Source organism: Gouania willdenowi, chromosome 15 (genome assembly GCF_900634775.1).
Source record: "Gouania willdenowi chromosome 15, fGouWil2.1, whole genome shotgun sequence".
NCBI classification, from domain to species: domain Eukaryota; kingdom Metazoa; phylum Chordata; class Actinopteri; order Blenniiformes; family Gobiesocidae; genus Gouania; species Gouania willdenowi.
In genome coordinates, this window is record NC_041058.1 from 19575096 (window position 1) to 19590265 (window position 15170).

The 15170-nt window shown below is 36.5% G+C and overlaps 1 protein-coding gene across 1 annotated transcript in view; it reads right to left on the reverse strand.

The window, feature by feature from the left end:
• Positions 1–859: 859 nt before the first annotated feature.
• The window catches only part of LOC114476996 (leucine-rich repeat-containing protein 1), a 31863-nt gene continuing 17552 nt past the window's right edge, over positions 860–15170 (reverse strand). The window contains exons 7-14 of the mRNA XM_028469020.1: positions 13043–13117; positions 11194–11338; positions 10939–11057; positions 8753–8836; positions 7206–7321; positions 6772–6944; positions 2691–2830; positions 860–2186 (exon numbers count right to left, since the gene is read on the reverse strand). Of these exons, the coding sequence (XP_028324821.1) occupies positions 2028–2186; positions 2691–2830; positions 6772–6944; positions 7206–7321; positions 8753–8836; positions 10939–11057; positions 11194–11338; positions 13043–13117 (1011 nt within the window). The 3' untranslated portion in view covers positions 860–2027. The remainder of the gene's footprint in view (positions 2187–2690; positions 2831–6771; positions 6945–7205; positions 7322–8752; positions 8837–10938; positions 11058–11193; positions 11339–13042; positions 13118–15170) is intronic.

The following is a 15170-nucleotide window of genomic DNA, read 5'->3' on the forward strand; positions in this document are numbered from 1 at the left end:
TACTAGAGTACAATATTAAACGTGCTTGGCTGAGCTTGTGATTCAATGCCGATTATTGATTTGCACCACTTTAATGCAAAAGGTGAACATAGATACATACATACCTGAGAATTTAATATGTGCATTTGAGTCATGGAAATGGCGGACAAAGGTCGATAAAACCTAGTAAACTCATTGAGCACCAGATATCAAAACTGTATCTATCTCAGAGTTTATTAGATGTGATTTTGTTTATTTTTCTCTCTTTACTGCTTAAAAGATTTGAACGCTTGACAAAGCCGATTGTTTAATTTTGTAGATTTGATTAGGAAAGCACTTAAAATTAAAAGATGATGCACTTGTTTTCTGAAACATTAAAGAATATTCAGGTTTAGTTACAATTATACTTGCATATATGAGTGTAATCTGTGTGTGTGTGTTGATGTGTGTGTGTGTTGATGTGTGTGTGTGTGTGTGTGTGTGTGTGTGTGTGTGTGTGTGTGTGTGTGTGTGTGTGTGTGTGTGTGTGTGTGTGTGTGTGTGTGTGTGTGTGTGTTGATGTGTTAACATAGTACACATTTATACAAATATAAACATTCAAAAATGCAATAGGGAAATTGCAACGTGCAGGATAAACAAACTAACAAAAACATGCATTTGTGGACAGAGAAGAATAAAAGGATCACAAACAGGAATCTGTGGAACATTTCTAAACTTTGGTCCTATATTATTATTTCTAGTTTGGGACAATTAAAAAGAAAACCTGCAAAAGTTCTACTTAATTAATTGATAACTTGAAAACAAAGAATAAAAATAAAAAGGTGAGAGAAATTATTCAAATATTGAGGACTGAGACTAGGTAAAAAGAATAACAAACATGTTTTGTTGCACTCACTTTTATTGATCAGTGGTTAAAAAGCTCAAATCTCAGGGCCCCACGCTCATCTGAGATGAGGTTTGTGCAGTATGATCATAAAATAATTAAAAACATTAAACCAAACATTTGAACTAAGTTCTCTGGTTCATATTCAAATAAAAGAATACATATAATCATGTACCATGTAAAAGAATCAAACTTGAGCAATGCTGAAAAGTGCATTGAAGTGGTACGAAAGAGCCCTGCATTATTCCCACCCAACCTCAGAAGATCACTTTAGACAGTACACCTTTAAAAGAATAGGTTTTTACAAAAATACAGCTGGTTTTGGCATCTAGTGGGAAACCATTTTTTAAAAAACACACTGAAGTACAGCAAATATAAATAAGACAAACTCAATACCTCTGTGTATTTCTACTGCAGATGGGTATAAGTTTGATGTCCAGTACGTATTTATTCCATTTATTTAAAAAAAAAAAATGTTTTGATGTCAAACATAAATGAATAATTAAAAGATCGAAGGCCATTCATTTACACGGTGTCAGCTATATGCACTGAATAAGACATTAGTGTTCATTCATTGTTTTTGATTTATTAATGAAATAATGTACCAAGTGTGAGACAAAAAAAAGGTTTCAAAATCTGGGGGAAAAAGAAAAAAATGATATTTGCTGTACATGTATTTACATCTGAGCTGCCAAAAATATATCACGCATCAATATTCACATGTCGAAGAAGCTATACAATAATCCAGAATCAGTAGAGTCCAAAAAAACTCCTACTTCTTTGCCCCAAATATAAAAATCATTCACCCAGTGTTTAAAAAAAGATGTAGAACAAATATAATTAAAAAGATCTGAACATGTCGTAAAGATGTATAGTGCAACTATCTAATATAAAGTTTTAAAAGGAGTCACTTAAAAACAAAATAAATCTTTAAAAACATCCTTTAAAGGGAGCATCTCTGCCTATAATGGCAGAGGACTGGGATAAATAAGAGGAAGGCACACTGGCCCTGTTGGACTGGGTTTGTTCACACAGGACTGGAGTAGGAGGTGTCCCAGGGGTAGGCCACAGCGGGGGTTGTGGGTAAAATTAAGTAGAACGGTTGTGCAGGGGCAACATTGCGAGACACAAGAGGTAATAAAAAGAAATCAATCTGAGGTAAAAGTCACACAGACGTGGTCACTCTGTCTGCACCGTTATTGACCTCGTTTTTGTTGGAGTCCAGGCCTTTGGCAGCGTTCAGGTCGTTGCGGAGATTCTCCGCCGCTTTCTTCATTGTTTTTAGCTCGCCAGGGTGAGGCGTGGCCCGGCGGAGCAGAGTTCCCTAGGAGTAGGACAAAGCCGTCATTTTAACACAAGAGTCACTTCAATAGAAATCATTCAAAGCGTTTTGAGCATCTATTTTTTTAATGTGATATTTATTGCCTAAACCGTACAGACTGAGGCTGATATAAACGGCATATCTGTGTGTCTCCAAGATCTCTGTTGAGAAGTTGCTCACAGCGCACACAGGGGGGCAGACGTCACCTGCTTAGTAACTGGACCTCTTCCACAGAGCGTTTAAATACGCTTCTTTAATTCCAGTTTTCACACATTCCAAAAGCACATCTTTGTTTTGCTCCACCTCAGATGTGAGGATGCTGATTTTCATCTCGGAAAAGCTTCTTTTCTTAATTGAGCTCAGTGGGCGGGGCCTCAGAAACAGGAGGTACGCTAAGATATCATCATATTATACGAATGTTTCATGAATCACACGTTGGTCCTGTCGTACGACCACATGCACACCCGTTTTCAAGCAAGGTTGATAAATGAGGGCCACTGAGCTCACCTGTTCATCGTCCTCATCCTCGGCCTCATCAAGGAAGTGAATGGCGCTGATCCTGTTGGTGACTTTGTTGTCCCACGTGTCATCCGTCGCGTCATTCACCAGGCTCTCCAACGCTCCACAGCGGGCAAGGTTGTCAGACCCTGAGGTGTGAGAGTGTTGTTTGGTTTTCATACAGACGCAGTACTTCAAAAGACAGAAAATCAATATTGCTTCTACAACATCTGCAGCACAAAGTAATAAAAGCAGCCACGTAACCTGGCACTAATAGGAAGGAGGCTGAAACTGCCAGATCACCGTTTCAAATCCCAGCTTAGTCACAGGCTTACAGCAACGCAATCTTCCCCCGCCCCCACCCTCAGCCTAACTCAACTGACCCCAAACTCTTCACATGTGAGGGATGCAGAAAGTCGTAAAACAAAGATGAAACTGTGAGGAGAATCGTTTGTGTGTGAAAATTTGGGACCGAACCTAAAAACCTCTGGTGTTTTTGAAATGAAGCACCAGGGCGGCACAGATCTGCCCCCAAGAACTTGTGGCGAGCGGCAAATAGAAAGATAATGTGTTGTTTGAACGCCAGCCCGCTGCAGCGTCTCCATATCCAGTGAGTGAGCTCTTAGTGGCAGCAGGCCAGCCACTGCTAAGCCTCTTTAGCCCTTCAATCCACTGCATTTCTAAAAAACACAACCAAGAAAGGCCTCAGGGGGCATCGCAGAGAGCTTGATCTGATATAGACGCGGTGATCCCTCTCAGATACTGCAGTGTGCTCCTCCAAGCAGATCATGTGATAATGTCATCAAAACAACAGGGGACTAGATACGAGTAGTGCTCATTAATCAGAGGTGAAACTGTGTTACGGCCCTCTACGTGAACCCTGTCACACACTGTAATTTCAATCAGGCTGTCTGCTATAAAAGCAGCTAAAGTGTCATCGTTACAGAAATCTCAATAGACATTTTCCCTTCGTCTACTTGAAGACAAAATACCAGTTAAACAAAATAAATGTGTTGTTTTAACTGCACATGAAGAAGTTATCTCAAATATAAATGAAAAGTTTAGAGCAGGGATGAGCAACTCTATCACAAAAATGTGATTGTATCTGATCCGAGGGCCACATTATCAAAATTTATGTCAGCATTTAGAATAGTGACCAATCAGAGCATTATGACGGGGGGGATAGTTTTTTCTTTTGTCTTTGTCTGTGGTTTTGATGTTTTGTCAGTTTTTAGGAATTTTGTGTATTTTTGAAGTCATTATGTGGTTTTTTTTGTGTTCTTGGTGTAATTTTGTTTATTTTCCTGTCATTATTCAAGTCACTGCTGACTCCTCAATGAAAAACAATGCCAGAAATCTCATCTTTTAGAGACAAATTGCCTTATTTCATCATAGATTGTGGCTTTAAAATTGTTTTGATGACATTTCTAGTGAGAAATGTACCCTTAGCTTTCATAGTATCCATTCAGTTTATGTAAAGGCATTTTTCTGTGGTTGCTATGACAACCTATGGACACCAAAAGTGGCAAAGCAAATACAGATTAATATCCATTCACGGACTGAGTGGATGTTGTAATTCTTTTGTTAAAACCTTTCCTGTTTTCATCTCCTAACCGTGGTTGGGGACACAGACGCTATGAGACTGTGGCCAGGCAATTGAGCTTGTAGCAGCCTGATGATCGATACGGAAATAAAAACAATGAAGTATACATATATAAAATGATATGCCTTTATTCTTCAGTGAGTTGAGATCTCAACAGATTGAAAACATGCGAGGTGATTTAATCATATTCGGTAAGTATGCTGTCAGATTCTAAAAGATGTGCAGAAATAACGGGTGGGGCTTTTTCTATGTTTTTGTAAAGCGAATGTTTGGCTTGTTTATCAAAGACCTGGCAACGAGATGCGCATGAGCACTTGGGTGGCCTACCGTATACGTTCCAACAAAATGCAATGAAAAATACTACGTCGGCTGTATCAAATACGTGATTTTATCTATAGATAAACCATTTTACAAATTTAATATAACCCCACTAATTCCACTTTGCAAAACACAAGACCTCCCTACCCATATTCTCGTTTCTAGAATAACAGTGAAAATATATGACATTACCCTCTATTTTTTATTTATTTCAATGTAGTTCAGCCTATTGTTATGCAAGGAGGAGTTTGGCTGCATGGGATAATTGACATATTCAATGGATATATTTTTATAACCATAAGTTACAACCTTTTTTTGGAAAGCGTAAAAACTACAACTATGGTGACATATTGATGTAAGCTGTATGACTTGCCTCTAGGGAAATGTAGTTCATTACAACTTTTAGTCTTTTCCCTTTAATGCTAAGTTTTGAATACTGAAATGAGAGTAAACTGGGGAATTTAAATGAATGGTAAACACATTGATGTAATTAGATGAAAAAAATAATACTACTACTAACACAAATTTTTGATTGCCCCCTGTTGTTTAGTTCCCTCACAGAATATTTGGATTCAATACCTCCCTTAAATATCTTGTCCCATGTCTACAGCCCCTTTTTGTTACAGAGTTAAACACCTTCAAACATGCTCTGACGTCAAAGTTCAAAGGTCATTACTTCAAAGCAGGGGTCGTGTGAAAAGCAAATCTTCATATACTGTATGTTACTCTCCACTGAGACCTTTCAAACGATGTATGTGATTCAGTTCTACGTCAAAAACTAAAATTTTCTAATTTCATTGGCAAGATCTGCTTTCAATGAACGTCAAAGGGGTACCCTGTGCGTCGAATACTGACGCAAAGGGGTCCTGACCGATCGTCAATATGTGACAAGTTGGGGATGAGAGTGTTGCTTTGGAGCTCGTCTGTAATGTGTAGTTGCTTTCGGTGTTTTCGTAGCATTTTGTTTAAGTGGTTGTTGTGTCTGTCTTTGTCGTCATTCTATGTTTTAAGTTTTAAATGTTTTTTGTACTTGGTGCATTTGTGTACTTTGTGTATTATATTGGCTTCATCTTCCTTCCACATTCTCGATTTACAGTTTTTGGGGGTTTGCTTGGGGGGCTGCAAAAAAATTCAACTGAGGGCCACATGTGGCCTCCGGGCCTTCAGTTACCCATGTCTGGTTCAGAGCATTGCAGTCCGAAATCCAAAATGATATGATATGATTCCTTCAGTCTTCACATTTTAAAAACAGACAAAACGTGCTTAAGCTCTTTGCCAAAAATAAAGTGAACAGCTGTATTTTGGTTTTACAAATAAAGAAAATGACAGGGTTTGAGGTAGATGATAAAATAATAATCTACAGGACAAACTAACAAAACATCTTAAACCACCAATAAAGTATCCTGAGTTTTAAGTTGTAGTGCATAAAGAACAAAAATGTCCAAATGCAGCAGCTTTGTGGATATTTAAATGTAAAACTATTAATCTAAAAATAACTTGCAACAGCTTACAGGATAAAAGCTCCTAAAAGTCAAACATTCTACAAAACAAATAAGGTGAAGCAAGTGTAATATTTTCAAAAGTCAATGAATAATGACAGAATTATTATGGCACAGGTTCTTATTGCAGTCACTTGCACATTGGTTTTTCATTGATGTCCAATGCCATGAACCCCATCATTTTTCTCATGGTCGTTTTACTCTTTTCACTGCTCATGAACTCGAACAGCGGCCCACTAGCGTTAGCTTTAGCATTAGCATTAGCTTGATGCTAGCTTCAAATGCCACTTACTCAGTGGTGTGATGGTTTCTTAAATGGTGAATGAGATAGAGATTTGTTTGCAGCCCCATCAAGACCTATTTCTGTATTAAACAAATTACAAATTCTGACCTTTTGCTTTCTTTTTTTGTGTATTTCTGCCGACTGCTGACATGCTGGGCTAACCGTGCTCCGTGTGACTGTTTTTAACCAATGCACACATGACCTGGTGGACGGGCCTGTCAGTCATCTCACAGCAGAAAGAGACAGTGGCTTACTTTAAGACCTTTGCAGAGGTGGATAAGATTGGTAGAAAAGATCGGTTTCATATGCAAGAATCGGCTGATCCCTCAATATTAAGGAAATCGGTGCTGATCGATTGGTGCATCCCTACACAAAACCTATTCATACCTTTATTATCCCCGTCAAATGGCTGCTGAGGCAGAAGCACGCAGGTGAGCACCTTCTCGCCCGTTTCCGGATCCTCGTCGGTCTGGAACGTGAGGAGTGGCTGCGATTGGTTTTCTGACAACCACAAGGCCTTCAGCCGCAGTGTGGTCAGCGACATGGGTAAATATGTGAGCCTGAGCACACACAAAAAACATTTTTTCACATCAACAGGGCGACAAATCACACACACAAACATGCTTCAGTCTGTATGGGCACTCGGCATCAGCGATTGCACCACTTTTAGTTGATTATTAATTCATTTCCTGAGGGAAAAACAAGTCCCTTATCTGTCTTTTATCATGTTGTGGGTTCTATTCCACAACGCAGCGCTATCTCAGTTTCCACTGATACATCTCTCTCCTGCACTGAGGGATGAGGTAAGTTGCAGGACGTACCGGTTACCAGACACATCGAGCACGTGCAGTTCCAATGCCTGGGAGAGCTCTGATGGTATCCTCGTCAGCCTGTTCTCTCGTACACAGAAAACATTCAGCCCACTGCAGCCCCCGATCTGTGACAAACAGGAGGAACAACATCATCAGAGCCACACAGTGTATGTGCACACAGTACTTTATTTATAATTGTGTGTGTGTGGGTTACTCCATCAAACTCCTAGACCAGGAGATCAGTCAAAAAGATTGTTATGACAATGAAATACTGTGTTTTTTTTCAAGCCACGAGATAAATAAAATTAAATATACATGAAGTGTTTTTAATGTTTTCACACATCGATTCTAGTCAGAAAAAAGATGTATTATGGCCAACTAATCAACAATCGATAAAAATAGGCCGGTGGATAAGTAGCTTAGCGAGGCTACAATCAATACTGGGGACATGGTCACGCTAGGATTGGTTGATGTGTCATGCAATGCTGCTTTGAAATCAGTGGTACCATCTACTCAGCGTGTAGACCAAGTGTACTAAACTCAACACTACAGGCTTTGCATCATCCACACACAAGGACATTGTGTGAGGTTTAAAGAAGCCTTTCAGCATCCCTTCACTTTCACAGACCAGAGCGTTGAGAACACAACATACACACACAAAGAGCACACACTGAGTCACAGCTGAACCAACCACAGCACTCGATCAATCACAACATTCATTGTTACTTAACTTATTAACTAAAGCGCTTGACAGAAATATTTTATGCCAATAACGAAGTTTCTGCTACGTTACACCAGCAGGATTTGACAACTTCAAGCGAGTTGCCTTAACCAGGGTTGGGGTCAATTAAAATTGTAATTGTGTAATCAATAAATACTTACAATTATGGTGTAATTATAACTGTAGTTGTAATTGAAAAAATCTGTTGCTGCGGTAATCATAATTCAATTGTAATTGAGTTCAGAAAATTGACTATGTAATTGTAATTGAAACTTTTTGTTCTTGTCACAAAAAATAGGCCTAAAAAAAGTTGACCTGACTGGTCTGAACTATTATATGTAAAGATATATTTAGTATACGGTAAATTAATATGAGGGCTATTGGATATAAGGATATTGGCTAAGTCTTAAAGAAACAATAAATTAATAATGTTTCACATCAACAATAGCAATAAAACTTTAGTAATTGAGAACATAATTGTAATTGATTTTAAGGAGATAAAAATAATTGTAATTTACTGTAATTGGGAAAAATGCTGGTCACTGTAATCGTAATTAAATTGTAACTGAAGATGGACAATTGAAGATGAAATTGTAATTTAAAATCGTAATTGACCCCAACCCTGGCATTAACTAAGCAACACCACTTAGCAAGCCATCTTAAAGGACTATAAAGTTCAACACAACATAGTGCCTCACAGATCACTATAGAAGTAGATTTGACATGTGTTATATTACACATTTGTAGAGAGATTTTACTTATTGAAACTTGACTCAAAGAATGTTCTTAAAACAAAATTGTGTTGACCAGACCTGCTATTTATTCCAATGCTTACCTCTTTGGGTAGAAAAGAAAGTTGGTTTCTGTCACAGTTGAAGTTTGACAGTCGCTTCAGCTTCCCGACACTCCTTGGCAAACTCTGGAACATTGAATAATTTAGAACCGTTACTAAAACAATAATAATAATAATAATAATAATAATAATAATAATAATAATAATAATAATGACCTTTTAATCATTTTAAAAAGGCAGAACAATACACAACTTCAGAAAATTGGTTTTACATCTTTACTTTTGTACTTCTACCAACAAACGATGCTGTTTGTGATGCTGGGCCATAAATATCATGAAGCTGGCATTGATTATTTGCTTGCTTGTACAGACGTTTGTCTACACATTGTCTTCAGGGTACCTGCTTTATAAAACAATCAAATAACTAAAAAAAACAATCTTTGAGCAGCAGAATATTAATGTTGTTCTTTTGGACTTTAAATGTCAGCGCTAAGTTAGTGTAAGCATTATTAATCCAAACGCATTGTTTTCCTGAGGAATCAAACCTGACACTGAGCACTAAGTTTCATTATTGATATGATGTTGCTCTTAAAGCTTTAGATGATAAGTCTGAAGCTGAGTAAGAAGACTTTGTTCGTAATTTGTATAAGAAATGTCATCCGGTTCTTTGGACTTTATTCCTTAGAAAACCAGGAATATTACGGGGATGGATTTTGACGTTGCACTTAACAAGAAACAAAAAATGAGACTTTGGTGGTAACCACAACATTTTAATTTAATTTTAAGACAACTTCAAACAGGTAAGTCTAGACTACCGTCAGAGTCATCAGATGTTTTTAACCTTATTCAATCAGTTGGAGTTATGTGAATGTCGCACTTCCTTCCTTGTCATTTCAAGTAAAGCCTGATTTTAAAGGGCCGATTTTACAATTAGATTTGGCCTTTTTTTTTTTTATTTATACATGATTACTGTTTGAGATTTGAGAAACTTTACATTTAAATATATTTCTTACATTGCATTCCATTAACAAGGTTTGCACAAGTTTGCCTTTTCTTCTTAATCAGTGGCTTTACAGTGCTTACGTATGTTAACAGTGTTAGTAATGAAAGTTCCATATTTTAATTTAGTAGTGTTTTGCTTCCTTGTCTTGTCATATTTTGGCGTTGTAAGATTATGTGCTCATGTATTGTGAATATCCTGTGTACATAAATGTTCTTATTTCATATATCGGCCGATATATCAGCTATTGACGAATATATCGCTGTCGTATTTTTAAAAACCCTAATCGGTATTAGGGTTGGGCGGTAGGGCTCAGCGATTCTGCCTAAAAAAAAAATCTCTGATTTTTTAAAGATTTTTGATTTTTTTTTAATGCACTTAAAAATGACTGCAGACATCAGATATATTGTCAAAAGTGCAACGTCAACAATTTCAAGCTTTAATCCAGGTTAAGTAAAAGTGCAACAGCAACTTCACACTAGCTTAAACTTTCTGATTAAGAAATCAGATAACTACATATTTTATAACATATAACATTACAATTAAAAAAAAAAATAAAGTCTTCCCTTAGCATCTCAGCATAGTGTGAATAAAAAATTAAACACGTCTGTGGCACACATACAACCTACTCAAAGGTTAAACACATGTAAACAAAGAGGGGGCTGGCTCACATCGCGCCATGGTAACCCACAAGGACGGAACGTGAAAAAGTCTGTTAGGCTGCAGCATTTGTGTGGATTTTTCTTAGAAATTTCTAAATGATTGTAATGCGGCCAATAAAAAACACTGTGCTTTATAGCCCGGAAATTACGGTAATTGCTTTCTATTACATATATGCAGCTTCACAATGGCCTCTCCCTCTCACCCATACCAGTAAAGGTTACAATTAATAGTTTTTCAATTCAGCAGCCTTTGTAATTTCTGTCGAGTATCACTCAAGGCAATTCAACATGCTTTGCATGAATAAAAAGTGCAACAGAAAACATAAAAATAGAGTACGAAGAACTCAGTTTAGAAATATATATATATATTGGCCTAATAACTATGTTTGCCTGCAGTTTTTAGACAATTGACTGTTAGACTGTTTCAGGTCATGTCAAATATCAACACTGCATCAAATCTAAATGACAGCCTGTTTAGATTGCATACAATGGCATGACCAATCACTGCAATAATATACCTCCAGTAGTTTATTCATACAAAACACATGGAAATAAAGGAAGCAAACCTGTAGCTGGTTTTCTGTGAGCACGAGCTCTGTGAGACTTTCACATTCCCCAATACTCTCTGGTAGGTACGTTAGCCTGTTTTGGTCAGCTTTCAGTATTGAGAGGTTGCGTAGTTTTCCTGCCATGAAGGAAAGCGGATAAGCATTATATAATTAAATTAAATTAATTCAATTAAACTGGGCTTTATATATAGTTTTGAGTTGGTAGTAACACAATGACAGGGTGACAATGCAGCTCACTATTTGAAAACGTACCAAGGCTTTCTGGAAGAGCGTCAATGTTGTTCTGCGACACCATTAAGTCTGTGAGCAACTGCAGGCCTCCCAACTCCTCTGGAAGCCGGTCCAGTTGGTTTTCTGATACATCCAGACACAACAGGCTTCTCATGCCGCCAACCTCCTGAGCAGTGGAATGAAAAAAAGCCTCAGGTCAGCACCCAGAAATGTCACATTACAGCAATCCAAACACTACATTCATTTCCATACATCGAGTCACCTGACCATATACAGGAAACTAGTTTTTGCTGACAACTGGCAATTATTTGCCTTTGGTTACTTTTGATAAGCTAAAACTTGTTCAATGTTATTGTTTTCAAGGGTATATAAAGTATACACAATATTTATTTTTTGATTAGATAAAATCCTAGTGTATGCCTCATAAATCAATGAATCAAACATCCTTTACTTCAAAAAGAAAGGAAAAGGATCACTTCCACCCATACAGGACCCCACATCCCACAATGCAATCTGATAAACTTTTCCAAAAATGTCAAAAAAAGAAAGTTTACTTTTTTCTATCTTTTTTTAAGTAAATGACATTCAGTTATTTGATCTATGAGGCTGCATACACAATGATTTCATCTAACAAAGTTATCATAGGAAGCAACTTTAAGTGCAATTTATTACTTTGAACATATTATCAAAATGATGATGTGTGACTAATTCTTACTGTATATACATTTTTAGGTTTTAAAATACTTCACAAATTGTTTTGTTTTTTTCCAACTTTATTTTAAATTTTAAGGCACATACAGTAAATACAAAAATAAAAACCCAATATTCAAAGAAACGATACCAAGATACACACATACATATATATATATAAACAACAACAACAGAAAAACAACAACAACACTGCATTCATCACAAAATAATAATCTATCAATAATCTATAAATAAAAATAAAAAAGGGTAAAACAAAAATACTTCACAACTTGAACTAAACAATTACCATCACATATATTGAAGTATTGTGTAACAAGAAGCTTCTTCAACATTCAGATAAATTTAACACGAATTCTCTCTAATGTAACTGATGTTCTAATTCAGTTTTTGTCCAGTAGTACAGTATACTACTGACTGAAGACAGTGCCTGAGACTTCTGTTGTGTCTTCTAAAGGATGATGCATCAAAAAAAAAGACACAAAAATTCGAATTATCCTTTGTGAGCGCTAACACAAAGTGATACATCTGGTCCAACAAGAACAAATTGTATATTGAGCCGTCAGAAGGATATTTTATATTTTTAACCACTGCCTTTGCAAAATGAGAACAAGGAACATCTTTTACAATTTTAAAATATGATGAAAATTCCTCCCGGTTGTTTCAGATTGTATATACCCGATCTCTGAAACAACCAAGACTACAGATCTCCTTGGTGCTTGAAAACTCCCACGTAAACACAAATGCCATATGTTTTTGTTGGAAATATCTCTCCATCCTTTATCCTAAAATTCTTTACACTCTCCACCACTTATGGACAGTTGCTAATTTTGTGAAAACTATTGTCCAAAAAAATAAATAAATAAATCCTCATGTGGTTATATAATGAACTGTAAATGTCACTTCTCTAATGCTTAATCTAATGTGCTTTGAGCACCATTTGAAATTAAGTTAAATGATCATTTCCATTCATCTGTGCTGTTACTAAATAGACAGATTAGCAGCTGTGCACACACTTCATGCTAATTGAGATGTTCTCACTAAAATGCTATAATTAAAGTCTTTAAAGCACTATGAATCAAAATTAGCCGATTAAATTACAACAGTGTACTAAATACAGAACAGTTCGTATTGTGGATACAAAATGCAGAAATCAGCTTACAGGAGGTATTTCAACCAAGTGGTTTCCATCCAGCCACAGGTCCTTTAAGCGTACAAGACAGCCTATTGACTCCGGCTGTGTGGGAAGAAAACATGCAAGAATTTAGAGAGCAAGTGGGAGCAAGGCATCGACATCAAGGGAAGGCAATGTGGATTTTTGTGAAATGCTGTCAAAGAAATTCTTCTTTTCTTATTCTGTATTTTTATTATGTGAAAAACATGGAAAAAGCTCAAACCAAAATCAGGGGAATTTTGTATTCCTAATCGGGTCATTCCACGTCATTTCAACAAATTGAAAAAGTGAAAAGCTAATTAACAATAAATTATTATAAGACACAAAGGCAAGCTACAATGGCCTCATGTAAAAGGTTTTCAATATTAGGGAGTGGTGAAATAACACACAGTTGGAGTCCAAAATAAAAAATGAAGAAGTCACAAAGAAAAATTGTTTTGTATCCTAAGAAATACTAAACCTTATACTATAAATTAAGATGGAGATCAGTTGTTTTTTTACATTCCCACATGCAATTATGGGCCAATGAAAAAAGTACAAAAAGGTTTTTTTTTTTCCATATTTTATGAGACGGTCACCCAAGAACCAATGCATATATCTGACTAATCATTAGTGATTTGAACAGTCTATGTACATAGCTCAAATATGACCAAATTAGAAGGAGCCTAGACATATGCTAAGTTGTTTACTGGAGGCCCAAAAATGATAAACTGACAAACTTTTTTCCAGTTTTGAGGGGCTGGCATGTCAACCAGATAGGATGTATAGCAGATATGCTTATATATTCTGAGAGGTTATGTGGAGCTGTATTACTAAACCAAATTTAAGTTGCCTATGTGATACAGTTCCTGAGATAATAAAAGCTGAAAATGGAACAAGTGCCCCTCTCACTAAATTGGCCATATCTGAAAAATGATTAATTCGATCAAACTAAAAATTTACATAGTGTCTATTGAATAATCACCAAACAATTAGTAAACATTTCAGGATTTCTTTGGACCGAAGTATGTGGGCCATTTGTGAAATGGCATGGAATCACCCAATATAAAGGTAATAATAAAAGCATACAGGTAATGGTTCAGATACAAAATAGCTGTGTGGGTGGATGCATGCATGGGCTCAAAATAGGGATGTGCATCGTTAATCGGTTTCGTTTAGGAACCGGTTCTTAGTCATTCTTTGGAATTGCTAACAAAAACCCTTTACGATTCTGCCATCAAGTCTTTCAATAAGAAGGACGACACCTGTATTTCCTGTTAGAGGGATCTGTGCACCAAAGGCGGTAACACAACCAACATGTCCAAACATTTGGCCACACAACACGGCATTGTACTCAAGCAATGTCGTGTCTTTGATGCACTTAACAGCACGAGTGCTAGCACTAGCACAGCAGGTAAAATTAAACAACTCTTTGTCGCTGGCACTATGCTGCACTAACTCCATTGACTCCTTTAAAATGCAGCTAAAGACACTGAGGCTATTAATAATCCTCTTTTAGTAACTTGGTGTTAACATTGTATTTTTTTCCTTATTTTTAAGGACTGTCTTGTATTGTATCTTTGTAAATCACTGTTTTGTGAAGCACTGTGTTTTTACTGTAAAGCACTGTGCGATTTCTATCTATGAAAGATTTGCTAATACATAAAATGTAGTTACTTAATTACTTAACATTGTGTGATAACGATAAAAAATGAGGTTAATTTATTATCCTAAGCCAATAACCACTTGACTTGTGGACTCATTTTATTGAGTATTGTTTATTTGTTTATTGAGGACTCATTTGAGTATTGTTTATTCTCAGCGGTGAATAATTAAGATTTATATTATTAAACCTGATATTGTTTTTCAGCCTACTTGGGAATCAATAAAGCATCGGAATTGCTAAATCCTTATCAATATACATCCTCAAAAGACAACTTAATTAAATATAATTTTTGACAGTCAGATTTTGGCTAAATCTGTACTTAAATCTTACACCATTGGAGTTCAACCACTCACAAAAGATTTCAGCTTAAAAGCAAAGCCCTAAACAGATGGCCCACCTCGCCTCCGCGTGATAAGAAGTAGAAGCTGTTCTCGAGGGATGCTAATCTATGCGGACGTGCCAAAAACAAGG